Here is a 25,954-nt window from a genome sequence, read left to right as displayed (position 1 = left end):
AATATTTAGATTGTCAGAGATTTCTGTTTCTTTGAATTCTCAAAATTACCATCTCTTCTTAAAATTGCTTACCTATTGCTGCTTGTTGTGTACTATTCTTTATGCAACAGTTAATGTATTAACTTTAGTTCTTTTAAATTAATTTTCTGGCAGCTCCAATATCTGTGCCACGATGGAGTCTGCTGTAGAACCTTACACTGGCCCTGGAGATTGTGTCCATTTCTTGATCTGATGGTACATTTTTATTTATCACTAGACCTGTGACATTAGATAACAGAATATGAGATTGGTATGCACCGGGTGTGAAGCCTGATGCTAATCTGTACAGGAAAGTACCTATGTTTATTATTTGCAGTAGTTACAAGCATCTGAGGCCTCTGATCCCAGTAAATCCTTGTCTGTGTTTCCCCTTCTGGCCTCCTGTCTCCTAGTGACTGAGAGCTGTGTCTGTACCTGGCCTGGCACAGCTCACTATCTTTTCCTGCAGCCCTGTGGGGATGGGGAGGGTGTGAACTTATGCTCTTTCCACCCATTCCACTCTGTCCTCTGACATGGCTGTCTGGTGAGACCCTCCCTGTGGCATCTCCCATGGAGTGGCTCCTTTCCCCCTAGGTGGGCAGCAGTGCTAGCCAAGACTGGAGTGGGAACAGCCCCCTCCAAGTGTGATGCCTCTCCAGTGCTCTTTTCCTCAAAGAGAAGTTTTGTGGTTAGGAGAAAAAGCTGGAAAGAATTCATCATTTTTAATTTTCTACTCTTCTGGCAAACCCAGGAGCATTTTTTCCCTTGAGCCTTACCCTTACCTTATAGAACTGTAGCTGTTCTTTTCCTGGTGTTCTGCCCCATGACTGTTCCAGGTGTTTCTCCTTTTGCAGCCCTCTGAGTGTTTCCCTATCCCCATCCAGACTGCATGCAGAAATTCATCAGATTTCAGGCCCTAGCCATTAATTCTTTCTTTTACTTCTGTTCCAAGTGATCAGATTTTAGCTATGATTTCCAAGATTTAACAACCAGTCTTCTTACAAAGAAGCTAAAGATGAAAAACAAATGCATGCCATTACCTCTGACATAGAAAACAAACTTGGAAGATTCAACAAACATTTGAAAAAAGTCTTCAGTAATCTGGTAGTGAGAGCAACTTGTTTAACTAAAAAAAGATATCTATTAAAATAAGGAAAATGAAATAAAACAACTAAAAATATAAAAGCAAGAAACCTGAAAAGAGAATTAGATTGTAGAGCACTTCCTCCTTCGCAAGCTCTCCAAGCACCAAAGCCTCTTCCTATTCCACTAGTCTGCTTCCCCAGCGTACACTTCCATGGAAGGTTCTTTCCAGGCTTCCTTGCTCCTCTCTGTGACAATTGATTTTTTCTTCATAGCGTAAATGATTTGCAAGCTTCCTTCTTTGCTCTACTGCAACCAGATTTCCCCTCATCATAATATATAAGATCTCTGTTAACTAAAACTCAAAAGGAATTATTAAAGAATGCAGGAAGAAAACTAAAATCAACCAGCCCAGTAATTCGCCAAAATCCTAGAGCTAGTATTATCCTTGATGTTGAATACCAGAATGCTTTATGCTATAGATCTAAAGAAAAAAAGAATTCTTGTCTTACCCTCTATTTTTAGCCCTCATTAATTAAAGAATGGAAGAACAAAGAGGCATAGTGGATGAAGTAAATTTGTAAGAAAAAGAAAAAAATATATATATATATACATTAAAATAAATTCACTCAATCATTTCTTTAAGCTGGTGGGTGTCAAACCTGGGGCTCATGTACAGTAGACAAGCATTTTCCACTGATCTCTGACATCCAGGCCCTTAAAAATTCTTAAACATTTTAAAAGTCTGAAAAACACCTATGAGAGCTAGTGTATTGGTTTAAAATGCTGCATGACAAAATATGGTTTTGTATGGGTATGAAAAATAAATGGAAATGAAATGCATAACAATATCATTTATATTATCTTCTGGGTTCAACTCATCCAAATATTGAGATTCTCATCATTGTCATCTCCTGTGATGGTACTGTGGTTGGAGCCAGTCCTTGTAATGAGGTAACTCAGGAAAGATGGGGTGGCTGTCAGCCAGGCTTACTGGTGCCCCATATGGCCAGGTGGTCACAACAGGTAGAGAGACCAATGGTCATGCACACACACATACACAAACACACATGAGGATGCACAGACCCACCTAAACATGCATGCACATGCAGGCACACACCTGCACCCATGCAAATGACCATGGGGAGAAGCACCAAGATGGGCCAGCACAGCTAGGGACTGAATGAACTGGAGCCCTAACCCTGCTCACACCTTGACCTGGTCATCTTGTTCCAGAATTCTAAGGAATTGAATTTCAGTTGTGAAAACTTCCCAGTCTATGGTGTTTCATTCTCACAGCTGGAGAGATTAATACAGATTTGGATAAAAATTGATATATTTCATTATGAATTTATCAAAATATGGAAACTATAAAACATTGCTGACACAATTTCTTAAAGACTTAAAGATGGACAAATGTGCCATCTTCATTGCTCCATGTGCAACATTGCTGTGGAAATGTGGTGTACATGGACCTGGGTCTGCCCCACTCAAATCCCTGCAGGTTTGTAGGAAACTGGTAAACTGTTGTTGAAGTTCCTGTGATGATGATCTGGGGGTCCCTAACTGCACAAGGTTTATAAGAAACACCACGAGGTTACCAGGCAAAGAAAAGGAAGAAAGTGTAACTGAGCATCAACACCATGACAAATGAGAGGTTTCAACAAGAGGGTTCTAGAAACAGGCAATGTGGAGAGTGCATGATCCATGGTATCTTCAATAACTTGAAGCAAAATTATGAGCAATGAGGGGGGGCTTTGTGGGTTTGCTACCAGAATATAAGGAGAACATTATAGGATCGGGCTCTGAAAATAAACACCATCTTATCCCAGAGCTGGAGAAGCCCATGCTGAGTGTCCATTGAATGTAGCTTCCACCCAAGTGGAGCCAGGATTCTTGGGGAGCTAGTGAGGGAGTTTCTCACACCCAAAAGGGCACCATGGAAGTTGGGCCTGCATTTCTCAGGGGAAATACCTACACAGGCATCTGGGACACAGTGCCAACATGAAGGAAAGCTGTGCTTACCAAGGCTGACTGAAATCCTGGGGAGAATCAATGTCCTAGGAAGTGTTGGTCCAAGGACTTCAACTAAATCCATTGGGAGACCCTAAATCACAGTGCTGTGTCTCTTAGGGTCCCTCCCAGCTGAAACTGAGCTGAGATTGCTACACTCAAAGGTCATGTGGATGCAAACTTTTAGGTGCTGCTTCGTGAACACATGGATTCCAGTCCCAGGCACAGGGCATGGGGAGAGAGGGCTGCTTGAGGTTTATTCTAAGGAATCTCAGAGCTCTCCTCTGGGTCTCACTGGAAGAAAGAATGTAGGAGTAGCCTGCAGCCCTGAGTGCCCATCTGCTCTCCAGGGCCTGGGATCAGAGGAAGCCAGTTGCACAGCTGCTGTGAATCTTCCTTGGGATAGCCCTGCATGTTTGGCTTATTTGTGCTTAAAGGGCCTGTCATTCCCGGACAAAGGAGCTGCCAGAGACACAGGGCAGGAGCCACACTCCCCTTCACTGTCCCCCAAAGTCATTAATTTACTGCTCAGAAAATCACTCGCACTGCAATGCATGATTTCTATGAACTTCAGGTGATGGAGCCTGCCGTCACTTGTGGAACAGCACCTGAATGGGGGAGTGAGGATGAAGAAAAAGAAAGACACAGAGATAGACTCGGGAGGGCTCCCAGAGAGACTGAGAGTGCAAGTTCATTTTTTCTGGATCTTTTATACACTGAACAGGCTGTGGCTATTTTTAGTCCTGGCCTTGATACAGAAATGCCCACTTCTCTTTTCTTAGGAATTTCCCCATTCTCTAGAATTTCCCTGTTCTTTTAGTTCTTTATATCTCTGGGTAAAAGAACATTCATCATGGCACAGGACAATCTTTAAAGATAAGCATTTGGCTTGGCAGGGACAGAGTATTCCCAGAGCTGATATCTTGTCCTTTACGGTGGAGGGCAAAGTTAAAATGGAATCTTCATAGCTAACACCGCCTTCCACAGTCAGGTATGAATGTTCTTTTTCTGGACATGCTCTGTCCATTCCTGCTCACTCTCTTGGGTGTGTGTGGTGGGGGTGGCAGAGAAAATAAAAATATTCTCCTTATATTCTGTTCCAAATGAAACAGTGTATCTTTTCCTACCAAGTTTTTTCCCTTCTACAGTATTTTGCTTCCCAACTCCCTCATTCTCTCAAACTAATTCCTAGTTCTCTCTTCTTTTGTTTCCCTCTCTTCCCCTTCTGCTTCTACCCTGTCTTTCTCCCCACTCCCTCAGCATTCTCACACCTGCCCAGTCTCTTTGATTTATTAAGTGGTCAGCTCACTGCTGCAGAAACATGCTAGGATGCCATATGCCCCACAAACTAGTGCTGTTTCTCTGGCTTTAAGGAAGGACAAGGAAAGAGCATCCTTAATGCTCAGCATTCCTTGCTCTCATCTGACACAGCTGCTGACCCTGTTCTGTATTCAATTTATCCCCTTACCACTCACCCTGTATTGTAATAAATGATATGATTGCTTCAAGATAAGAGCTGAAGCACATGATGCTGTGTCATTCTTTTTATGTGAAACTCTCTATTTTCTGAACTCTATAATTAACGTGACACATGATTTTCAATCATCAAAACTCCTTCCATATCTTTCAACATTTTAACCACCCTTATTTCCTCTTCATATCACTACTATTTTGCTAAAAGATTGGGCAGAACTTCTTCAGGAAAGCCATGTGCCCTAAACATATGCATCTTTATAGCATGTTTGAAGTGGAACTATCCTCAGAAAATCAGTAGATGTTACAAAATTTTATGCTCAAATCCACTGTTGTTGGAATACTGAAAACTGCAAACTTTTAAGCCTGCTTCCAAAGCATAAGTCTGGGGAGCAGTATGGGGAGTTTGTGTGTGTGTGTGTGTGTGTGTGTGTGTGTGTGTGCATGTACTTGTGTGTGTGCATGTGTAGACTGACTGACTCAAGTCCCATATATTCCAGGAATTTGATCTTCGTTTTCATCTTTCAAAAGCCACTTTTAAAGTTCAATTTCCCTTTCCCTTTAGGGTTCTCTATTTTATGTTATTCTCCTCTGATTTCATTAAAAAATAAAGTGAACATAAAGCAAATCTTTTATTCCTTTCCTTTTACCATCTATTTAATTTTGATTTTTTTTTGTCATTAGAGCTTTATCTTTGAAAGTAAATCTGAAATTTGAGTATAAAATAGAACTTAAATTTTATCAGTAATCTTGAGAGAGATTTTGTCTAACGGACCTGGAAGAAAATTTTCATTGTGTTTTTTTAAAATATTGAGTTATTTGAAACCTATGTTCAACATTAAAATATGGCTATATTTCCATTGAGACAGTATTTTGTCTTAGTGTCACCTAGTACTGACTGCTACTACTACCACTGTTACTTAGTGTCACCTACTACTGAGTCATTTTTTCTATATAATATAAAGTATTAGTATTTTTTCTGAAATTTGATAAATGTTAGGTCTTCCAAATCAAATCATAACATTCAAATGTGAGAGAATTTGTAAAAAGTTTTTGTATTTCACAAATAATTTTATTGGTGAAAGTAGTAGGGTTGGTGTTCAGATGTTAATATAAATATTTTTTATTAATGGAAATTATGTCTCAGTTCTGAGAGAGAAACTGCTCTGGTCAGATCTCACCTCCATATCCCAGCTCCACTCTTGGGAGTACAGCTCAGTGAGAGAGAACAGAGCTTGTAGAAGCTGAGAAATCAGCATGAGGCAGGGGATGAGAAAGGCTTCTCTGCATGATAGAAGGAAATGCTGAGCCTGTTCACTAGGTAGGGACAGAGGACCCTTCCAATCTGATTGCTACCATGCTGAACCATCAGGTTGAGCAGATTCTGCCTTCCTATGAGGGCACAAACCAGTTAGACTTAGAGACTAGGGAATTACAGTGCTCATTTTAAAGGGAACAGAATCTCCTCAGGCAGATACATCTACCTAGGAAGGAGTGCGAAGTCCCCTAGTCTTTGGCCTCATGGTCTCTGCAGAGCAGCATGAGCTGGGACCCAGAGAGATGCATCTCACACTCCCTACTGCACACTTAGCCAAGAGGATGGCCTGCATCACAGGACGGCCTGCATGGCCTGGATTGGAGATACCTTTGGATGTTCCCAGAAGCACCCCTTACCTTGAGGAGGAGAAGGGCTGCTGGGAGAAGGAAATTGGGTCACTGGAGTGGGGGAAAGGACAAAGAGGTTCTAAGAACTGGGGACCCAAGGAAGCGCAAGGGTGAGACCCTCCCCTAGGGGACCCCAGGGGAGCTGGGTGTGGGGGACATACAACCTTTCTGCTGGGTATCCTCATCTAGGGAATGGGATGGTTCTCAGTGTGGACAGAATACTCCCAGAACATGGCCCCAGTTGTATGTTGTAGTCTCAAGTTTTGCTCTTTTATATACAAAGCCACTCTATATTCAAAATTCAATTTGTCAAAATTGCTTGAGAAAATTTCAGTGCTCTGTAATGCTACATAATTGCACTAATGTAAAAATAATAAATGCTATACTAACATCTTCACCAAGGAATTAAATATTCTATGAAAATATGGGGAACAATCTTAATGTCTTATGAAAGGGAAGTGAACAGTTAATTGTAATATCACTTCCTAATGATAAATGTTTCCTTTTTTATTTTTAGTTTTTTCTACTCCTACATTTCTTTCTAAGGAATGGACTACTAGATTGCCAAAGTCATCAAATATTCTGTCACAGAGAGAAATTTCTTAAGTTCCACTTCAAACAGCTCAGCCAACTGATGGCCGAATTAATGCTTGGTTTACATATTGAATATGCTGCCAGCAGATGTTTCACCCGTGACTTGTAATCCACACACAAATCACAACAAGGATGATAATATTAATCTGTGAAAAGGTCCACCCTATACCCTATTTCAGTTATTCTCACACAGCCAGTCCCCTAAGTCTTAATGGGAAAAACATAGAAAAATTAATTTCACACTATTTTGGAGATGTGTCAAATTTCTTTCATTTTTCAAAACAAATTTAAACTGAATCACATTAGAGTTTTATGTCCATCATTGCTTTATACCTCATTTGAGTACAAAGATGAATATTTTGGTGCATTAAACTTTCTATCTAACTTATAATGCTAATCTAAGCATGGCTCAAGAATGGAGAGACACATAACAGGGGATGTGCTGGATGAGCTTTAATGTTTATTTGTCTTCGTAGACATTTGCAGTGATTAATGACTACATTCACAGTGAGGGGTTGGTACATATACATAACACATCTCAATTCTTTCTATACCCCTTTCCCCTCACCTCCCTGCATCTCTTGATCCTCTTCCCTTTTGCAGAAGATCTCTCCTTTCCTACTACCTCTTTTATTTGATCTTTATTTATACTTTGAGTTCCTCATGAAAGAGAAACTACGTGATTTTTGAGCTCATGTCTCTGATTTACTTCATTTTGTACCATAGTCTCCAGGTGCACCCACTCTCCTACTGAAGGCCTGAAGCTTATCTTTCTTTGAGGATAGTAAAGTAGTGTTCCATTATGTCTATAAATCACATTTTCTTCATCCATTTATTTGTCCACTGATGTAGAAGCATTGCCAAGATTGAGCTATAAAGAACTGTGATGCTACAAACATGGGTGTGCTTTCATCCATGTAATATGATGTTTAAACTCACCATTTTTCTTTTAGACTCAGTAGGCACATCATGACTCTACAATATGTAGAATCTGACACTTCTGAGGAGGTTCTTCCCCATAAGACTGATGAACAGTACAATGCTGCTGGGCTGCAGGCTGCCCTCTTCTCCCTTGTCTACCTGGTGGCCATTCTCAAGAATCTGACCTTCCTCTCCTGACAGTTCTGGCCCACCACCTCCACACCTCCATGTACTTCTTCCTCAGGCATTTGTCTCTATTGGACCTGTGGCTCATTTCCACCACAGTTCCTAAATCCATTCTCAACTCTCTCACCCCCAGTGACTCCATCTCTTTCTTGGGTGTATCAGCTCTTCTTGGTGGTCCTGTTGGCAGGTCAGAGGTTGGAATCCTCTCTGCCATGTCCTATGAGAGCTATGTTGCCATCTGCCACCATCTGTACTATGAAACTGTCATGAAGAAAGGATGCGGTGTCTGGTTGATGGCTGTGTCCTGGAGGGGCCCTGGGAAACTTGTACTCAGCAGCATGTTCTCCCTGGAATTCTGTGGCTCCAAAGGATTCTTCAGTTTTTCTGTGATGTCCCTGCCCTTCTAGAGCTCACTTGTTCTGAGAAGCATGCCGCTATCAGTGTCAGTGTGGCCCTTGGCGTCCTCTATGGGTTCTCATGTTTGGTTTGCATCGTGGTCTCCTGCGTGTTTATTTTCTCTGCCATGTTGAAGATCCCATACAGGCAGAGCTGATCCAAAGCCTTCTCCGCCTGCATGCTCACCTGGTGGTTTTAGCCACCTTTCTCCTAACAGGTGCTGCTTCTTATTTAAAGCTGAACTCCAATGCACCTCTTCTCCTGGACTTGCTGTGCTCTGTGTTCTACACTGTGGCATCCCCAGCCTTGAAGCCCATTATCTACTGTATAAAGAACAGGGACATTCACTCAGCTCTAAGTAAAGTCCTGAGGAAGGTGAGAAGGGGACTAATAGAAAGATATTAAAGTTGAAGGAGGCAGCACCATTTCTGCCAAGATTCTTTCTCTATTTATTTGGGGTGATTTCTCTCTAGAGGTCAGTAGACCCTGGAGTCCTCCTTTGGTGATTTCAGGCTGTCAGTTTCAGTAGAAAGTAAATTGTTACCTACACTCCTGAGCTTTAAAGCATTTTTGTTACTGAAATTATGAAGGTTTTTCTAATGTGCCTTGGATAAGTACCATTCATGTCCTGACATTCCCCATACAAAAGAATTGTATGACTTTCTCCTTCCTCCTAAGCATTCATCTTTCCTGGCTTTCACTCTATTTTGTCAAAGTTTTATTTTTCTAGATTTTTCATTGTTCTTCCTAAGTTTTTTTAATGAGACTTTATTATAACTTCAAATGATCACTCTTCAATGAAAATTATTTTTAATTAAATTTATGATTTAAATATAATTGTGCAATTTTTAAATGTCCTTAATTTTATCACGAGTTTTATTGTTGAATACTTGTTTGATGTATTCTACATAATAAAACATTTTTCTTTCATATTTTTCTTTTTTCTCAAATAAATTATGTATCTGGATGCAGGCATCTTTCTCTTTACTTAAAGTTGTTTGTATCTAATATGCACATTCCTGATATTTTCTCATTATACATGGAATCTACGAATGTGTCATAGTGAAGGAGTCCTCCAGACTCTCACTATCATATTGCATTTCCTGTATCCTCAGTCAGTACAATCGTGTCCTGCTCTTCAGGGCACAGTTTTGTCTCCCTGTCAGTCTACTCACTGCTGCCTTCAGGAGAGGAAACTCATGTTTGTTGACCACCATCTTGACAGCACACACTTTGACACCACCAGTTCTCCCCCAGGCCAGGAGGAGCCTCACACGGAGCAGATGGAGTAACTGAGGCACAAGGAGGTGTGGCATGTCCTTCTGTATGGAGCCCATAACATAGGATGTAGAAAAAGAAAAGGCTGTGGCCACTGGCAAGGCCTTCAGACACTGTATGCTCACTGAATACCTTTGAAATTTGCTCCTAGAACCTGTCTCATGGACTCTCCCAGTTGTACAAATTCTACTCAAATTTCAAAGTGTAATTTAAATAGAATGTGACTCTGAAGACTATAAAGCACTTTGTTTCATCTTTTCAATCTCTAAACACTTACATATGAAAGTCAGATAATAATTGAATATCTCTTCTAATGAAAGATGGATACAATGATTAAAGTAAAGTAAAATCTATTTTACTAATCAAGTCGATATCACACAAGAACTGAGGTATGTATGCCCACATGGGGAAGTAAAGCATGAACTCATTAATTTATCCTACCATGAAATTCATAATTCTGAGCATAAGTCAGTTTTGTTATTACATCCACTTTAACAAGTCTTGATTCTAATTCAGCTTATTTCAAATGAGCCATAAAAGTAATCATGTCTTTGAAAAAAAAGATACTGTACTGAATGAACTTATCAATTTTTAGTTGACTCCTTTTTATAGAAACATTGAATGGAAATTTGAAAACAATGTGCATTTGGGAATGAAGGCATTGGGGAATGACTAAATCTTTACAACCAGACACGATGACTGATAAATATCACATGTACAAATCAGTCACAAATACGAGTAATATTTTAAGTGGGAAAATAATGCAATTAAATTCCAGGTCAAGAGAAGGGTGACTGAGCTGGGATCCTTAGGCCCTGCAGAGTTGTAGATGGGCTATGTTACCTCTGCTGGGCTGTGTGGAGAATCCTTCCTTCTCATCTTGCCCACCTTCCACCTTGTGTATGGGATTTTCTTCACAATCTCCTGACATTTCTCAGCTGAGGCTATGAAACAGTGAAGGGCGGAGAACCCTCAATGTAGCGGTTGCTTCTTTGTTGCCTTCCCACATATTTCTCCAAAGCCCTACAAGCATACTGATGATTCACAGGAACCCTGGAAATACCATATCCACCTTAACTGAAAAGAGCTGTGAGTGTCTTGGGACATTTGCTTTCCTCAGACAGTGAAACTTAACTGGGCCTCTAGGAACTCATTCCACCTTCTACACTGCTAGGTCTATATCTGTGGAGTCCACATTTTGGTGGAATTATTCAATATTAATCTTTCATGTACTCTTTAGCTTGTGCTGGAGCATTCATAGAAAACTGTGTTAAGAAGGATTCAAGAACTAATTTTAAGGAAGTTCTTTATCTTGATTGCTACTGATGCTAACTCCTCTAATTCTAGAAAGAGAGTAAATGAAGGTATTTCCTGACTATTCATTGCTGTGTGAATTTTAGCAACATAATTTGGTCTGCATTGAATTTTCACTGGAAATCAGTTCTCTGCTTCATAGGGTAGATACAAATAATGAACTTAGGAGATGTCTATCTCAACATCTGCAAATGACACATGGGCCAATATTTAGAAGTGTTAAAGTAGGATTGTACCAAAGTTCTAAAGTCCTGCATCTAAAGAAAGATAAGCAGGAGTTCTTTAATGAGCTCAGTAGTAAAGATTAAAGGACTTCAAAGGATGAGGCAATGCAAATGCACAAATGTGGTGGAAAGTAAGGTTTCAGTATTGTAATTTTCTTTCAAATTTTATTAAGAAATAAATCTTGATCATGTGGTTCAACAGAAATCTAATGTATGTTAATTTTAATGTAATTCAACATATTAATATTTCATGAAAAGAAATATCAAGGGAGTATTTATTTTTCAAAGAGACTTCAGATTATAAATAAGTATTAAAAGTATGTTAAAAGTTTTTAAAATTGCCACATATAAACCCTGATGTATAGAGGCACATAGGGCATCTTAATACTTCAGGTGAGTATTTTCAAAGGAATAAACATTTTTATATCCTTATTTTCCTATCATGAAAGTAAATTGCAAATTGAAAGGAGCTGGTGTCTTAATGTAAATATATATACATATTATATAATACACTTATAATATATATAGTATAAATATATCTTGGTTAGCATACATAATTTAAGGAGTAAATATATTATTTGTGATATGTGAAAGGAAATTTTCCAAAAAAAATAGATTTAAAATGCAAATGGACTAAAAATATGAAAGAAATCAGTGGTTACATTAATGGTAACATAAAAATGAAATTGTAGATACAATTGGGGGGTTTTTGCACATATCGTCTGAAGCCACAGCAACTATGACACACTGAAAATTGTTGAAGAAAAGTCATGTATTACAGTGGTGTGTAAATTGTTTGCCAATTACCCACAAATATCTCAAACTGTAGGTGGACAGCAGCCATATTATCAGTTCCTTTCCTTTCTTGGCAGATGGTTTTTTCATCAAACCTAAGGCAATTTTGAAGGAAACCAAATCTCCTCAGTGTCATCATTATTCTACAAACCTCAAGCCCATACCCTTCATTTTTCCATCACTCTTTTACATTCTGGTGATTATTATAAGAAAGCCATGCTAGGTACAGAAGATCTATGAATGTTTTCAGTTCAGCTAATGAGGTGTCATAATAAACACATTTTTGAGTATGGCTACTGATACATACAGAAAATTTAACTTACATTTCACAACATCTTGTAGCATTTCATTTCTTACAAATGATTTCCAAAATTGAATGGCAGTGCTGGGATTCTATCCAATAGATTTCACCCCTACCAAGATACTAAGATCCTCAGTATATTTTTGGACCTATTTCTATCATTGGATCATTCCATTTGTTTTCATGACCATGTTGCACCATTTCAACCAGTCAAGTGTATACTTATATTACTCCTTTGTTCATAGTGTGAATCAAGTAGGTCTGCATTCCCTGTGTATTGCTCCATTTCACTGGCCCAGGATTGTTGACTCAGATGGCCAATGTCAAAGGCATTATCATCTTCATCGTCCATGCATGAATAATCTGATGATTCACTTTTGACCTCCTCCAAAACTTGCAAATCTGTTTTGTCATGTGCCTTTGTACTGAATTGGGCTAATTCTATCAGAAAAATCAAAAGAAAACATTTTATAAAATACATCTTAAATGTATAGAAATTTAGCAATGATCATTTCATTGATGGCAGTAAAACGTTGTCAATATGACTGAAAAAGTGCATAAATCATATAATATTATTGAAAAACTTCCTTTTATTTCCCTAGATAATTAAAGGTGAAGCTCAAAAGTTATTCTGATAAAATCTAGGATCTCTATGTACATTACAGAGAAGGCCAGGATAAGTGTTTTGCATTGTGACTATTAGTGAATAAGTCAAAAGAAATCTGTCTTTGGCCAGTGAGTTCTGCTATAATTTGAATAGATTGCATTGTTTCTTTCAGACTCAGATTAAAATCACAGTCCTGATTTAAGTTAAATTCAGAAATTCTGTACTTTCTGAATTACTGACATTGAGGCACAAAGACACACCTGAGTCTGCTGCATTGGCAGGGCCTTGGGCCTTGCTGCACACTGTACACTTGGGTGAACAGGGTCCCTCTGAGAGGATGCAACTCAGCTGTCACCTCCTGGTGGTTTTGCAGTTAGTTGTTCTGCATCAGCACAAGCCAGTCTGGTTTTTGAGAAAGACATGAACATGTTTCACATCAGTAGTTCACATGGTTTCCATGTACAGGACTCACTGTGCTGTCTCATTATTGTTATTTTGTTTAGTGGATGGCTGGCTGTTTTTTGTACTGGGAATCAAACTCAGGACCTTATGCTTGCCAGGCAGGCACAGCACCACTGAGTTACATTTCTGGGCCTCAACATTTGCATTTGTATTCAATAAATGAAACACAAAAATTGGTTAATAAATGATCCAAAATGAAATCTGATCACAAAAAACAACCAATCTTTTTTAAGCTAAGCCACCAAGGGAGAGATGCTTTGATTTAGGAGAACACCAGGTGACTCCATGACCTACATGTTAGCTTTGTAGGCTGCAGGTTCTGAGCTCAGATGTCTCTTAGGTGTTTTCTTCCTAGAGCCACACATGGATATGTGCACCCCAGGCCTTCCCAAAGTGAGAGCTAAGAAGACTTTGTGCCACTGTGGATGGCCTCTGTCCGCCATAAACACAAGGTAGTGTTAGATAAAGTGCACACAATGAGCAGGCAAGGCTGGCAGGAGCCTCCTCAGACCCTGCTTCATGTCCCCATTCCTCAGAGTGTAGATGACGGGATTCAGGATTGGAGGAAGCACAACATAGATCACAGGAAGCAGCCTGCCAATAACTGGAGGTGCATCTGAAGGTGGCCTCAGGTAAACCATGAATGCACTGATCATAAAAACAGTGAAGACAACAAGATGTGGGAGGCAGGTGGAGAAAGATTTTGACTGACCTTTCCTGGATGGAATCCTCAGTACAGTGGAGAGAATGTGAACATAAGAGAACACAATGAAAACACAACAGGAGGGGCTCAGACAAACCCTGATCCCCATGCTGGAATAGACCACCAGGAGCATGTCAGTGCAGGAAATCATGAATAAGGAGGGAACATTGAAGAAAAACTCTGGGATCGCACTGCAGCCACAGAAGGGCCCAAAAAATGTGCCAGCAGTGTACATGGCTCCAGAGAGCGCCACCATTGCCCAGGAAAATCCTGCCCTCAGCACAAAGGCATTGCCATTCACAGTAGCCTCATAGTGCAGGGGACAGCAGATGGCCACATAGTGGTCATAGGACATGACAGTGAGGACACATGTCTCACTTGCTGAGAAGGAGGTCATTAAAAGGAGCTGGAAGGCACAGCCTGGAATAAAAATGGAATTGTTGTGAAGCAGACTGTTGAGGATGAACTTGGGATTGGGACAGACATCAGGGAGACATCCAGCAAGGACAAGTTCTTCAAGAGGAAGAACATGGTGCTTGGGGCTGTGGGTCCAGGGTCAGGACAGTGACAATGAGAGGGTTATTTATCAGGGCCACCAGGTACATCAGCAGGAAGAGCAGGCCACAGAGAGTCTGCAGCTCCGGTCCCTCAGAACCCCAAGAGAAGGAGAATGGTCACCAAGTTGGCATTGAACATATTAGAGCCTCCTCACTTCCTGTCAAGGTGAGGACATACAAAAAAGAGAAAAAGTAATAATCAGCCCCCAAAGAGTGATATTAAATTCAGAACCATTCAGTTGTAAAGGAAACATCTTAAAAACTTTTCTGCATTTCCTTAAAAATTTATTTCCTTCCTCCCTACCTCCTTCAGTTTTTTTCTTACCATCCTCTTTGGTATCCCTCCCCTCCCCTCTCTTATGCCTCCCTCTCCCATGCCTTCCTTTTCTAGCTAAGGATTGAACTACATGGGGCAATGCTAACAATAAATGATCTAGCACAAAGCTACATGCCAAATGGCTACTATTTTTTATATGGAACAATTAATAAGATAATACATATGGTGAGGTGGCCTTGGCTTTGGTTTTAGAGTTTTGACACTCAGAGGTTTGGGAAGAAGTTTTCTGGCTTTGGGGGTTGACTTATTTCCCCTCCAGATGTAAAGAATTCTTTCCTGATTACTTAGAATATTTCAGATAGCTAGAAGGCAAGATTGTAAATGTACTCACAACAAAGAGAGGAAAAATTGTTCATTTGATCCCTGTGTTAATTACTTTGATAAGATCTTTAAATGATGTGCACAGGCATGAAACAGCACACTACCCTCAGTAACATTACAATTAATAAGAAATAGACACAATATAAAGACAAAGTGACACCAACTAGTCATTATAAGAGCTCAACCCATGGGGTAACCTCAACTTAACCTTGTTTTGAGATGAATACAACTTCTCTAAACAAGGAATCTCTCCCAACTCACTGGGGGTTTATAATTAATTATTACTAAACTGTATTTCAATGCAAACATTTTTCTACCAGAAAATGTATAAAGTCCCATGTCTTTAGAGTTTGTTACTATCCTCGATATTGTGTACTGAAGCAAAACATATGTTCTCGTATGTTGCTATGATCAAGAACTCACACATACTTTTATATTAAACAGTGCAACACAGGCAAATAACTTGCTCCATCCTCAATGATGTGAGCAACAGGATGTAAGTGAAGCTTTGTTGATCAATGTCTATATTATCTTCAGCTCATGTGATCCTAATACATTGAACAGGACCAGGAGAAGAAAAATGAGTTATTCCACACAGTTCATGTTCTTTGGGTCACACATGTGTACTACAGCCTTGGTATGAGGCTTTGTGGTGTTTGATTTATCAAAGGTGACCATGACAGAATATATTTCTCATTTTGTCTGATTATTTTCCCATGATGTCACAGTTTCTGTCATTTACTTTTTAATGGTATTAAATAGAATCTTTCTATGTTCAGAATATTTCCATAGATTATTGATTACTAATAGAGTTGTCTATCAATTCTTTACTGACAGCACAAAAAGGTGCCCCAGACATGAACTAAATGATAGAGATAAATTTTTTTCTGGGAGCTTGCTCTACATTAGAGGAGACATAAAAGAAGAACAAATGAAAAAAATAAATATGAAAATGTCTGAGGTAGTGACAGGTGTTAAGATAAGACAAGGTGTTATTTTGGAGATTAAGCTTGGGGAAGAGTTTTTACCTGGGTGACCCAGGTGCAGACACTAAAATGCAGAGAATGAGCTCATGGACAAGAGCTGTGTGGAGGATGACTTAGGACACAGCTCAAAATCAGTGCAAGTTTTGGGCATCTGGGTCACCTGGGGAGAAGCAGGCTGTGGTGACTCTGTAGATCAGGGGTGGGTGGGGGAGGAGAAAACCCTGTGGGTCAGCCCATTCCAAAGGCAAGTCTGGGCAAATAAACATGGTGCAGACAGGAGAACAAAACTGGATAAATCAGCTGTTAAAATTATATTTTGGCTCTTTCCTAAAATTCCTTACTCTACAAAAAATTTAAAAATCTCTTTGAAATGGAGCATTTTAACATTTTCTCCAAAGAAATCTGAAATATATACCTTAAAATAATTCCAGTTCTTCAATCACCCAAACAAAGGCTTACTTTTCAAATGTATTTTTAGGAAATGATTCCAATAGGTGTACTGGAATGCAAATATTTTGACTTGAAAGTGAGTTTGAACATCAAGCTTTGGAAACTGTCTTCATGGCATACAGGCACACCTCCAGGCTGTTGGTGCAACAGAAAGATTCCTGTTAAAATATGGAGATTTCACAGGGAAGGATGCAAAGTAAAGCAAGTCCTTTGTCTTTTGTAAATTTCAAGTCTTGCATCACTTGAAAACCTCTGCAGGTACAAGGTATCTAGAAGATCTTTGTAAAGACAATTCACTCATACCTAGGATCCTCCAAGGAAAAGGTCTGAATAGCCTTATTAAGTGGTTACTTCTCAAGACCATTAGCATTATGACCACTATTGTTTTCTATACACAGATTTGCTGGCCACAGAAATCATTCTGAAACAACATCATGAAGGGCATGGCTGTGATATTCACCAGTACTATTGTAAACTGATTAAATACTCCCTTAGTTCCATTTATCATAGAATTACACAATCTAGAAGAGTTGTAAGAAAAAGTCTATAATGTGGGCAATTCATTTATAATGGAGATATGAATATTTCCCCCTGTCAAATATTCCTAATAACATTCTTTTCTTAATGAATTTGACTCAGAAGATCCCAAGAGAAGTTTACTGTGTGCATTTGGTCAATAAGCTTGGTGGGCCCAAGGACAGATAAATCTTATAGAAACTTTGAAAAACTTTGTTATGCAAAACCAAAGTTCAATGACATGAAAAGTAAAATAAATTATAATGGTCATCTTTTAAAACCCCCCACTGTGGAGCAGTGAAAATGAAATGACTTTTAAAGATAGAGCCAGAAGAATTTTAAAATTATCTTTGTGTTTCTGTTTTGCCCTCTAAAATAAATTTTAAATAAATTAGCTAAAATCTTTTAGTCATGTTCTTCCAAAATAATTTTGGCTATAGGAAATATAGTTAGCAAAATGCCATTTATTTTGTACATAGTTCCAGAAAAAATTTTAAAATTTAGAAAGCTTGATTTCTCCACCATGGAGAATTAGTGGTACACCTGGGTGTATAGAGAAGTAAATTATACTTTTAATACGCATTTCCAGTTTGCATTACTAAGATTACCTATTTATATTCTTGAATATAGTCTATTTTTCATGAACATGCACCAACTGGAATTTTTCCTAAGAGAGAAACAAATTATAAAGTGAAAGGAAAGTCAGTATTGTACTTTGAGTAAGGAGTTGCACACCTCTGGCATGTAGGATCAATAAAGTCCCCAACATTTGAATTAAAATATTGTTCATTTCATTAAATTATGAGAATCACAATAATATGAAATATGACTTTAAATACGGCTTTTTGTTTATAACACAGTGTAGTTTCTTAAATATGGAAGTATTTCAAACTTTAAAATACTTGCATGCATATTTTACTGAACTCTCAAAGAACCTTTATGAAGATGTCTGATCTTTAAAATGCTTGCACCAGTTCAGACGTGAAACCTAATGAATGTTTTCCCTTCCAGTGAGTGTGAAGCTAATGAGCACAACCATAAGATGAAAGAATGGAGAAAGATTGGTTACCTTCATGAGGTAAGTATCCCAGTGACCTACACAATGAGCCTCTCCTTATGGGACAGTAGTAGGGGCTTTCTGGGGAGAGCACCCAGGAAAGGCTGTAGTTCAAACAGGGCACATTCTGCACATACTCCACTCTGGTCTGACAACATAACTTGCTGGGAAGGTCAGGGTAGTGAATGGGGACACTTCTCAAGACTCAGATGCAAAAGGAAGAAAAAGAACACCAAACACTCTGAATTTGCATTAATGTAGGAGTTTGACCATAAAGATGTTGGTCTCATGGAATGAATGACAGAATCAGAAGGGGGAAAATTGAATATTGATGTAATAATTTTATCTAGTTTTGATTCTTTTCCTGGTTCATTTGTACCACTAATGTCATTTATTTACAACATTCTCTCCTTCCAGAAAAGGATGCAGTCTAGGATCATCCATGGTGCTTATTTACTGTGTTCCTTTCATCTTATGTATACTAAAACAGTGCTTCATTATTTTTTTTACATTCATGAATTTGACATTTTATAAACTATAGGATAATTATATAAGAAAATGTGTCCTTATCTGGGACTGTGTCCTCTTCCCTTATAATTGCTCTTAGTTTAGCATCCTTAGTTTGTGAGCTATACTTTTAGTATGACCCTCAAACAAAAAGGCCCACTTTGTGCCTGTCCTTATTTTGCTCAGAGTGTGAGGAATCATTGATGCATTTGTTAGTTTTTCTTTGTACTTTTTTGGGTTTTTTTCATTAAGATTATTGGTACATTTTAGCTGTACAATACAGTTACATTCATCATTGGGATCTTGTATCTTTACATGATGTATCTTGGTTCTTATTTTTTCCTCTTCCCCTGCCCTCCCTTCAACCCTTCCACCTTTCCCTACTTAAAAAGACTTTGTTTATATTTTTTTCTTTTCTCATATTTTTCTTATTCTTTCTTTCCTTTCTCCTACTCCTTCTTCCTCCCCTACTCTTTTAGACCATTTCTATTTCAAATTATCAATCATACATTTTGATCCTCATATACACGTTTAGTTTTTCCCACCAGAGAACCTATTTGGTATTTACATATGTGTGTCCTATTTATTTCACTTAAAACTATGGCCTCAATGTGCATCCACTTAGTTATAAATGTCTCTAGTATCTCATGCTTTATGACTGAGTAGTACTCCATTTTATTAAAAAAAACCCCACATCATCTTTATCCAGTCTCCAACTGATGAACAATTGGGATGTTTCCAAGTTTTAGTTATTACAAACTGCCACTATGAACATGGGTATGCATATAATGCTGTGGCATGATTCTTTTAATTCTTTTGGGAAAATATCCAGCAGGGGAATAGCTGGGTTAAATGGAACCTCTAAGCCTAGTTTTTTGAGGGATCTCCATATTGACTTCCACAATAGTTGCACTAGTCTGCACTCCCACCAACAATGGAGAAGGGTTCCTTTCATCCCAAACTCTGCCAGCATTTGTTATTGGTTGATTTCATGATAGCAGCCATTCTTTTGGGAGTGAGGTGGAATCTCAGTGTTACTTTCATCTGCACCTCTGGAATGACCAGTGATGTTGAACATTGTTTCATATGTTTATTTGCTGCTTTTACTTCTTTGTCCGAAATACATTTCTTAGTTTTTGTGTCACCATAGTATATAAGAACAGATGGTTAGATGGAATTGTATATTTAAAGCTTTATTGGTGAATAACACTTGCTAGTAGCAAGAAGAAGAAATCAGAATTAGTGTTTAGAAACAAATATGTGAATCTCAGGCCCTCACTCATCTCCTCATTGCTGGGTTGAGATATACAACACCCACAGCTTAGGAGGAGGGGTTTATTTCAGCTCTGTCTTTCAGTTGTCCAGCTCTGAGGCATAAAGGGCTTGGGGTAAGAGCTTGCATGGAGAAAAGCTGCTCATATCATGGTGACCAGGAAGCAGAGAGCCCAGGGAGAGCTTAGGGGGGAGAGAGAGAGAGAGAGAGAGAGAGAGAGAGAGAGAGAGAGAGAGAGAGAGAGAGAGAGAGAGTTCTTCATAGGTCACATCTACAGTTGTAATTCCAGTAACATGTCTCTTCCAACCTTACCTTAAATTCTAACAGCAAATCAAGTCTAGTACCCCTAGTCCAATCACCCTCCAAAAGTCTCACCTCTGAATACAGGAGGCTGTTGAGAAACATTCTAGATCTAAACCCCCTAAAACACTCAGTTCTGGGCCCTGGTGCTAAAGTTTCATCAGTTCTCTATAATTAGAGCAGAATTTTTACCATGAGTTCTTTGTGTGATTTCTGACATCAATCACACCCTCCCTGGTCTCTCTGTGTTCCTGAATTTTCCATCTTTCTACACTAGAAGCCTGGGATCCCAGCAATATCAAAACAATAGTCACTTGCACATTCCTATAGTATGCAGAGCAAGTGTTTCACATGGCTACAGTGACACCATTCCCAAAAGGAACCTGCATAAAATGTTCAAGACATGTTTGTGGTACTTTTCATCCTTTAGATGAGGGTGTATATCTATGTACTATGCCACAACATACATGGAATTGTGTCTTGTTGTTTTCAACCATGGTTATAGGTTTTATTTGAAGTACAACCATTTCATTTGACTTAGTTTACATTTAAGTTTTAATTTATTTTTTGTTCCAAATCTTTGATGATACACTTTAAATATGAAGAAAATTATCAAAACTAAATGGACTTAAAACAAATAAACATACTATTCCTGAAGAAGTGTCACTCTCTTCCTATCCTTTCCACTCCTTTGCTCAGCCCATACAGAAAACAGCGTTCAAGAATTTTTGTGTTTTACTTATCAAGAGGAAACTCACATCTGTTTTCTTATTGTGTCATATACTATTTGTATTGTCTGGCATTTCATCTCTAACTTAATAAGTGATGTAAGTCAATAGCTCTCAATCACCTCCCAGGGGAGGTTTTCTTTCACCTGGCTGAAGGATACTCAATGTGTATATATGCAATAGTTTCTTCAAATGGAACTTTCAAAAATTTTCAATTAAAAATAAAGATGCAAGTAAAAAACCTTGTGATGATGTATTATTGCATCACAGGACATTCCATAAATCAGCCACACAGGTCCTGTTTATTATTGGCCTTACACTGTTATTTCTTCACAGTAGGCTGGGTCTGTTTCCCCAAAACAGCTATCACCAAACAAGATTTACACATCCAGTTGATTTGTATACAGCTAAAAAGGCACATTTTAAAGCCATTTAGAGCCTGGTGGCTCTACAAAACTACATCTCACATCCGTTAGCTATATATAAGACAAACACTGGAATTACAGAAAATACTCCAATCCACTGATTCTGCTAGTTAATATTTTCCTTTTGGTTTCTTCTCTTTTTGTTCCTGTCTTATTTTCTGTCAGCTTTAGAGGTCATCTGAATATGTTTTATAATTTTATAGAACTGGTTGTTAATCTTTCTGTGTGTGTGTTTAGTCCTCCTAGTACAGTCGTGCCTTCTTCCTGAACTCAATTCTCTCTGCAATTCTGGTCAAAGACTGAATTGCACAAGAACTGAATCAATTTCCCCATAAGGCCAATATTGAACCTAATCACTGAATTTGATTCAGTTCTAATCCAGTTCAGTTTGCAATGTGAATAGTGTAAAGAATTAAGTTCATGATCCAAGATGCTACCAATTAAAATATAAATACTTACATTTTCTTACTCTATTTTCAGTTAGTAATATACTACTTGTAAAATGTAATCTTATAGTCTATAAAATAAGATAATTCAAATTTATGTTCTTATTATGTTTCATTTGTCATATGTGCTGCTTGTATACTCATTGTAATAGACTCATCATGAATATTATAACCTTAGTTTTTAAATACATTTTTGGTTTATAAATGAAACAGGATAGTCCAAACACACACATATGAATACTCTTTGGCTTTTATGGATATATTAGACAAACCAAAAATTATTAGGGTGACATTTAAATCTGTCTTACAATCTCAGACCCTGGCCCTTGGCTGACAGGGCTAGAGAAATGTGTATCCCCACTGAAGGAGAGAGTACATTTGCTCTTCCTCCGTCTTTGGTTCTGTGTCAGCCCTGGTGCACTGGCTGATGCTGCACACACTGGGGAGAGACACTTTCTTCACTTGGCCTCCTGCCCATGAGCTGCTCTTGGAAGCACCTTCAAAGACACACACACAGACACAGTGTCTCACCAGGTACCCAGAACATCTCCTGGTCAGGTTGGTGTATAAAATTAACCACAACAGCACATTTTTTACTACTCCTAATATTTTTTTCTTGAGTTTTTAGTATGAGAGAAATGTGGAAGTTTAATATTTTGTATAATTGCATTGCCTCAATTCCTTTGGTCTTTTTTGTACCTCAGGTCTGCCACTAACAAGTTTATATAGTCTTCTGTTATGTACTAAAATTTTTATCTTTGTTTCCTTCTTCAATCATGTTTTTACTGAACATAAAAATTTCAGTAGACAGTTGCTTTTGTTTTGTTTTGTAAGTTTCATTTTCAGTGTCTAATACATTCCTACCCCCTCCTGATGGCCATCAGTATTTTTAACAAACACTTGTCTTTTTTTCCACTTTATATGTGTTGTATCTTGCTGCTTTCAAGACTGCTGTTTATACTTAACTTTTAATAGTGTTACTGATACTTATTTTTGTATATCTGCCTGTATGTTTTCTTCTTTGGTTTTTTTTAGCATCTTATTCTTACAAAATTTGAATGCCTTTAAATTTGGGAAATTTTTGGCTATCATACCTACAAATGTTTTTCTGGTATCACCTCTATTCTTTCTTGTCTAGCTCAACATCTTAGATAATTTCTATTGCTTTACCTTCAATTTACTTATGGTTTCAGTAAAATTTTCATTTGAGAAGTTGAAACTTTTGGTATGATAATTTCTATTTGCTTGTTTTGGTTTTTTTTTGGCACTGGGGATCAAACTCAGGACCTTGTGTTTGTGAGGCAGGCTCCAGAACCACTGAGCTAAATCTCAGACCTCTCTATTTGCTTGTTGTGTCTATTTGTTGAGAAATTTTGTTTATTGATGAGATTCTGTATGTTTTGAAAATGTATTTTCTTTTCTTAATCCAGATTTTAATTAAATATTCCTGTGTGTTTATTGTAATGTCTGATTCATTTTCACATACTCCATTTTTGGGTTCTCCATGTGGGGGTTAAGTCTGATTGTTCCTGAACATCAGGGATGCTAAATTGTAGAGATCCTCCAATTTGTTTCTTGTTTGTAAATGAATATATTTTGTGCTTTGAGAAGTTGATTTCTTGATTGGATCTCAACTGTGACTGCTGCCTCATGGGTGACAACCAGTTTTGTCCAGATCTTGCTTTCTCTGTGTTTCTTTTTCTTTTCTATAACTCATTGTATTGTAAGAAGCACTTTCAGTAGTCCAAGTGAAAATGGAACTCAAGTGGTTACATTATACAAGCTGTGACATTTTCATACTGGTGTTTCTAAGTGGAGAAGCCCCACTGAGCAATCACTTATGCTTGATTGATGTCTTTTGGAAAAAGGGAAATTATACAGAGAGAAAATATATCAGCAGCCCCTGCTTACATTAATGTAGAGTTGAGTACATGAAGCACTAAAGCTTTTATTTCACAGTAGTTTTGTATTTATAAAACATTTACAAAATTTTAGAAAGTTCATGTATACCACACATCCTTTTTTCTTTAATGGTAACATCTTACATTGCTATAGTATATCTGTCACTATCTGTATACCATTACTGATTTAATGTTATTAATTAAAAAAACATACTTTTTTAAGTAACCTAATGTCAACTTATGTTCACAATCCTATCTAAAGTCCAGTACATTTATATTTGTCAGATTTCCTCAATTTTGATGACCTTGAGATCTGGAGAATTTTGGTCAGACTTTTTTTGTAGTTCCCTTTGGCATGAACTTGTCTCATTCTCATGAATGTTAGTGGTGTTCTTGGAAAGATGATCACAAGACAAGGTGCCAGTTTCTTCCACCCTTGCTAAGTTGTAGAAGAGCAGTAATTTTCATCTCTGGATGTTTGTGAGGATCACCTGCCAAACCTTACAACTGTACAGTCACACACCACCTCTCCCAGCAATCCACAAGGCACTCCACAGGGAAAGGCCACTGTGCACCCCTGGATGAGGCCTGGGCAATAGTTTATGTAACATGACAGAAATAAAGCACTCATTGCTCTGCTCCGGAATCTGTATCCTTTTCCCATTTACTCATTCATTCATGTATATAAATGCAGACCATGGGTATTTAGACAGCACTTTGGCATGTCATCCCACACTACTTTTTTAGTTTTCCTTTTTTTGGCTCTGTCCATTGGGAATCCTTTCAGTTGTTTGTTTTGAAATCAACTCTATCACTGTGGACTTTGCTGTTAGAGATTTTGATGGTTTAATCATGCCCTGACTGTGTTAGTGAATAAAAGTTAGATAGGAGCCTACAAGACCAGCTCATAGATATTGTGCCCTGGTCAGTGAATGAGGCAGTTTGCAGGATCTCTGTCCTCCAGTTCAGGGGTAACAGGAGCCAGGAGCCAGACACCAGGCTGCACTGTTTTATGATGTGCTGTTTATCTTAGGCCATCTTAGCCAAAAGAGCAAGAAAATACACATTAGTGCACAGATAGGGCTGTAACACTTCTGAGTGTCCTCACTGCAAGTGACTGAAGGTAAGTTGTACTTTACATTGATGTCACCATAGCTAGTTCATCCCCACTCAAGTCACTCTTAGCCTGATTTCCAGGCTTATCTGTGACTCTGCTGTAACAGCACACTCAGGCCTGGCCAAAGTAAGCCTTTGGTCATTTTACTATTCTAGTACATGTGTACAGTGGATGACACCTGTTGTCCTGATGATCGGGTGGGGACACTTTATGGACTGCCACATGGTGGGTGATAAGGCGCGGTTTCTTCTCTGGCTTATTCATAGAATCAGCTAGTTTAAAAACTTAGCTCCATCAGTACCATATCCTCTTCTCAAGTGAAGTTTATGTAGATGTTTGTAATTTTGAGGTTTTTTATTTTTTTATTTTTTGCTTAAATTCTTTTGTTGGTACATTTTAGGTATACAATATGTTTACATTTATCATTGGGTACTTGTACCTGTACATGATGTATCTTTTTTCTTATTTTTCCCTATTACCTGTGAGCCCTTCACCCCTCCACCCTTTCCTATTTACATACTTTGTTTCCATTTTTTTCTTTTCTCATAATTTTTTCTTTCCATTCTTTCCTTTCTCCATCTCCTCCCACCACCCCTACCCCTTTGGACCTTTTCCAATTTCAAAGTATCAATTATTAGTTATTAATCCTTTTAGTCCTTATTTACACTCTCAGTTTCTCACACTAGAGAAACTATTCAGTATTTACACATGTGTGTCTTATTTATTTCACTTAAGAGTAATGGGCATCTGAAATGAACAGACATTTCTCAGACAAAGAAGTAAAAGCAGCAAATAAATATATAAAAAAATGTTCAACATCACTGGTCATTTGAGAGATGCAGATGAAAACAACAATGAGATTCCAGCTCACCCCAGAAATTTTGAGGTTTTTGTGGTATTGTTCTACATTCTACATCAAATAACAAAAATTCTCAGGTTTTTGTGGTATTGTTCTATATTCTACCTAGAATAACAAAAATTCTCAGGCTTTTGTGGTATT

The 25,954-nt window shown here is 38.2% G+C and overlaps 1 protein-coding gene and 1 pseudogene across 1 annotated transcript; one reads left to right on the top strand and one right to left on the bottom strand.

Moving 5' to 3' along the window:
* The first annotated feature begins 7,885 nt into the window (after positions 1 to 7,885).
* On the top strand, positions 7,886 to 8,754 carry LOC101714910 (olfactory receptor 14K1-like; annotated as a pseudogene).
* A 5,034-nt stretch (positions 8,755 to 13,788) lies between these two features.
* LOC101715273 (olfactory receptor 14A2) lies at positions 13,789 to 14,729 on the bottom strand. Its single transcript, XM_004875290.3, is given in 4 exon segments — positions 13,789 to 14,507; positions 14,510 to 14,563; positions 14,566 to 14,684; positions 14,686 to 14,729. Coding segments are annotated over 4 exon segments (936 nt in total).
* Positions 14,730 to 25,954: the final 11,225 nt, after the last annotated feature.

Source organism: Heterocephalus glaber, unplaced genomic scaffold (genome assembly GCF_053883595.1).
Source record: "Heterocephalus glaber isolate CG9 unplaced genomic scaffold, H.glaber_assembly_v1.0 deba00001673, whole genome shotgun sequence".
Lineage (NCBI taxonomy): Eukaryota > Metazoa > Chordata > Mammalia > Rodentia > Bathyergidae > Heterocephalus > Heterocephalus glaber.
The sequence above is the reverse complement of the archived record's forward strand: the minus strand, read 5'-3'. Positions and strand labels throughout refer to the sequence as shown.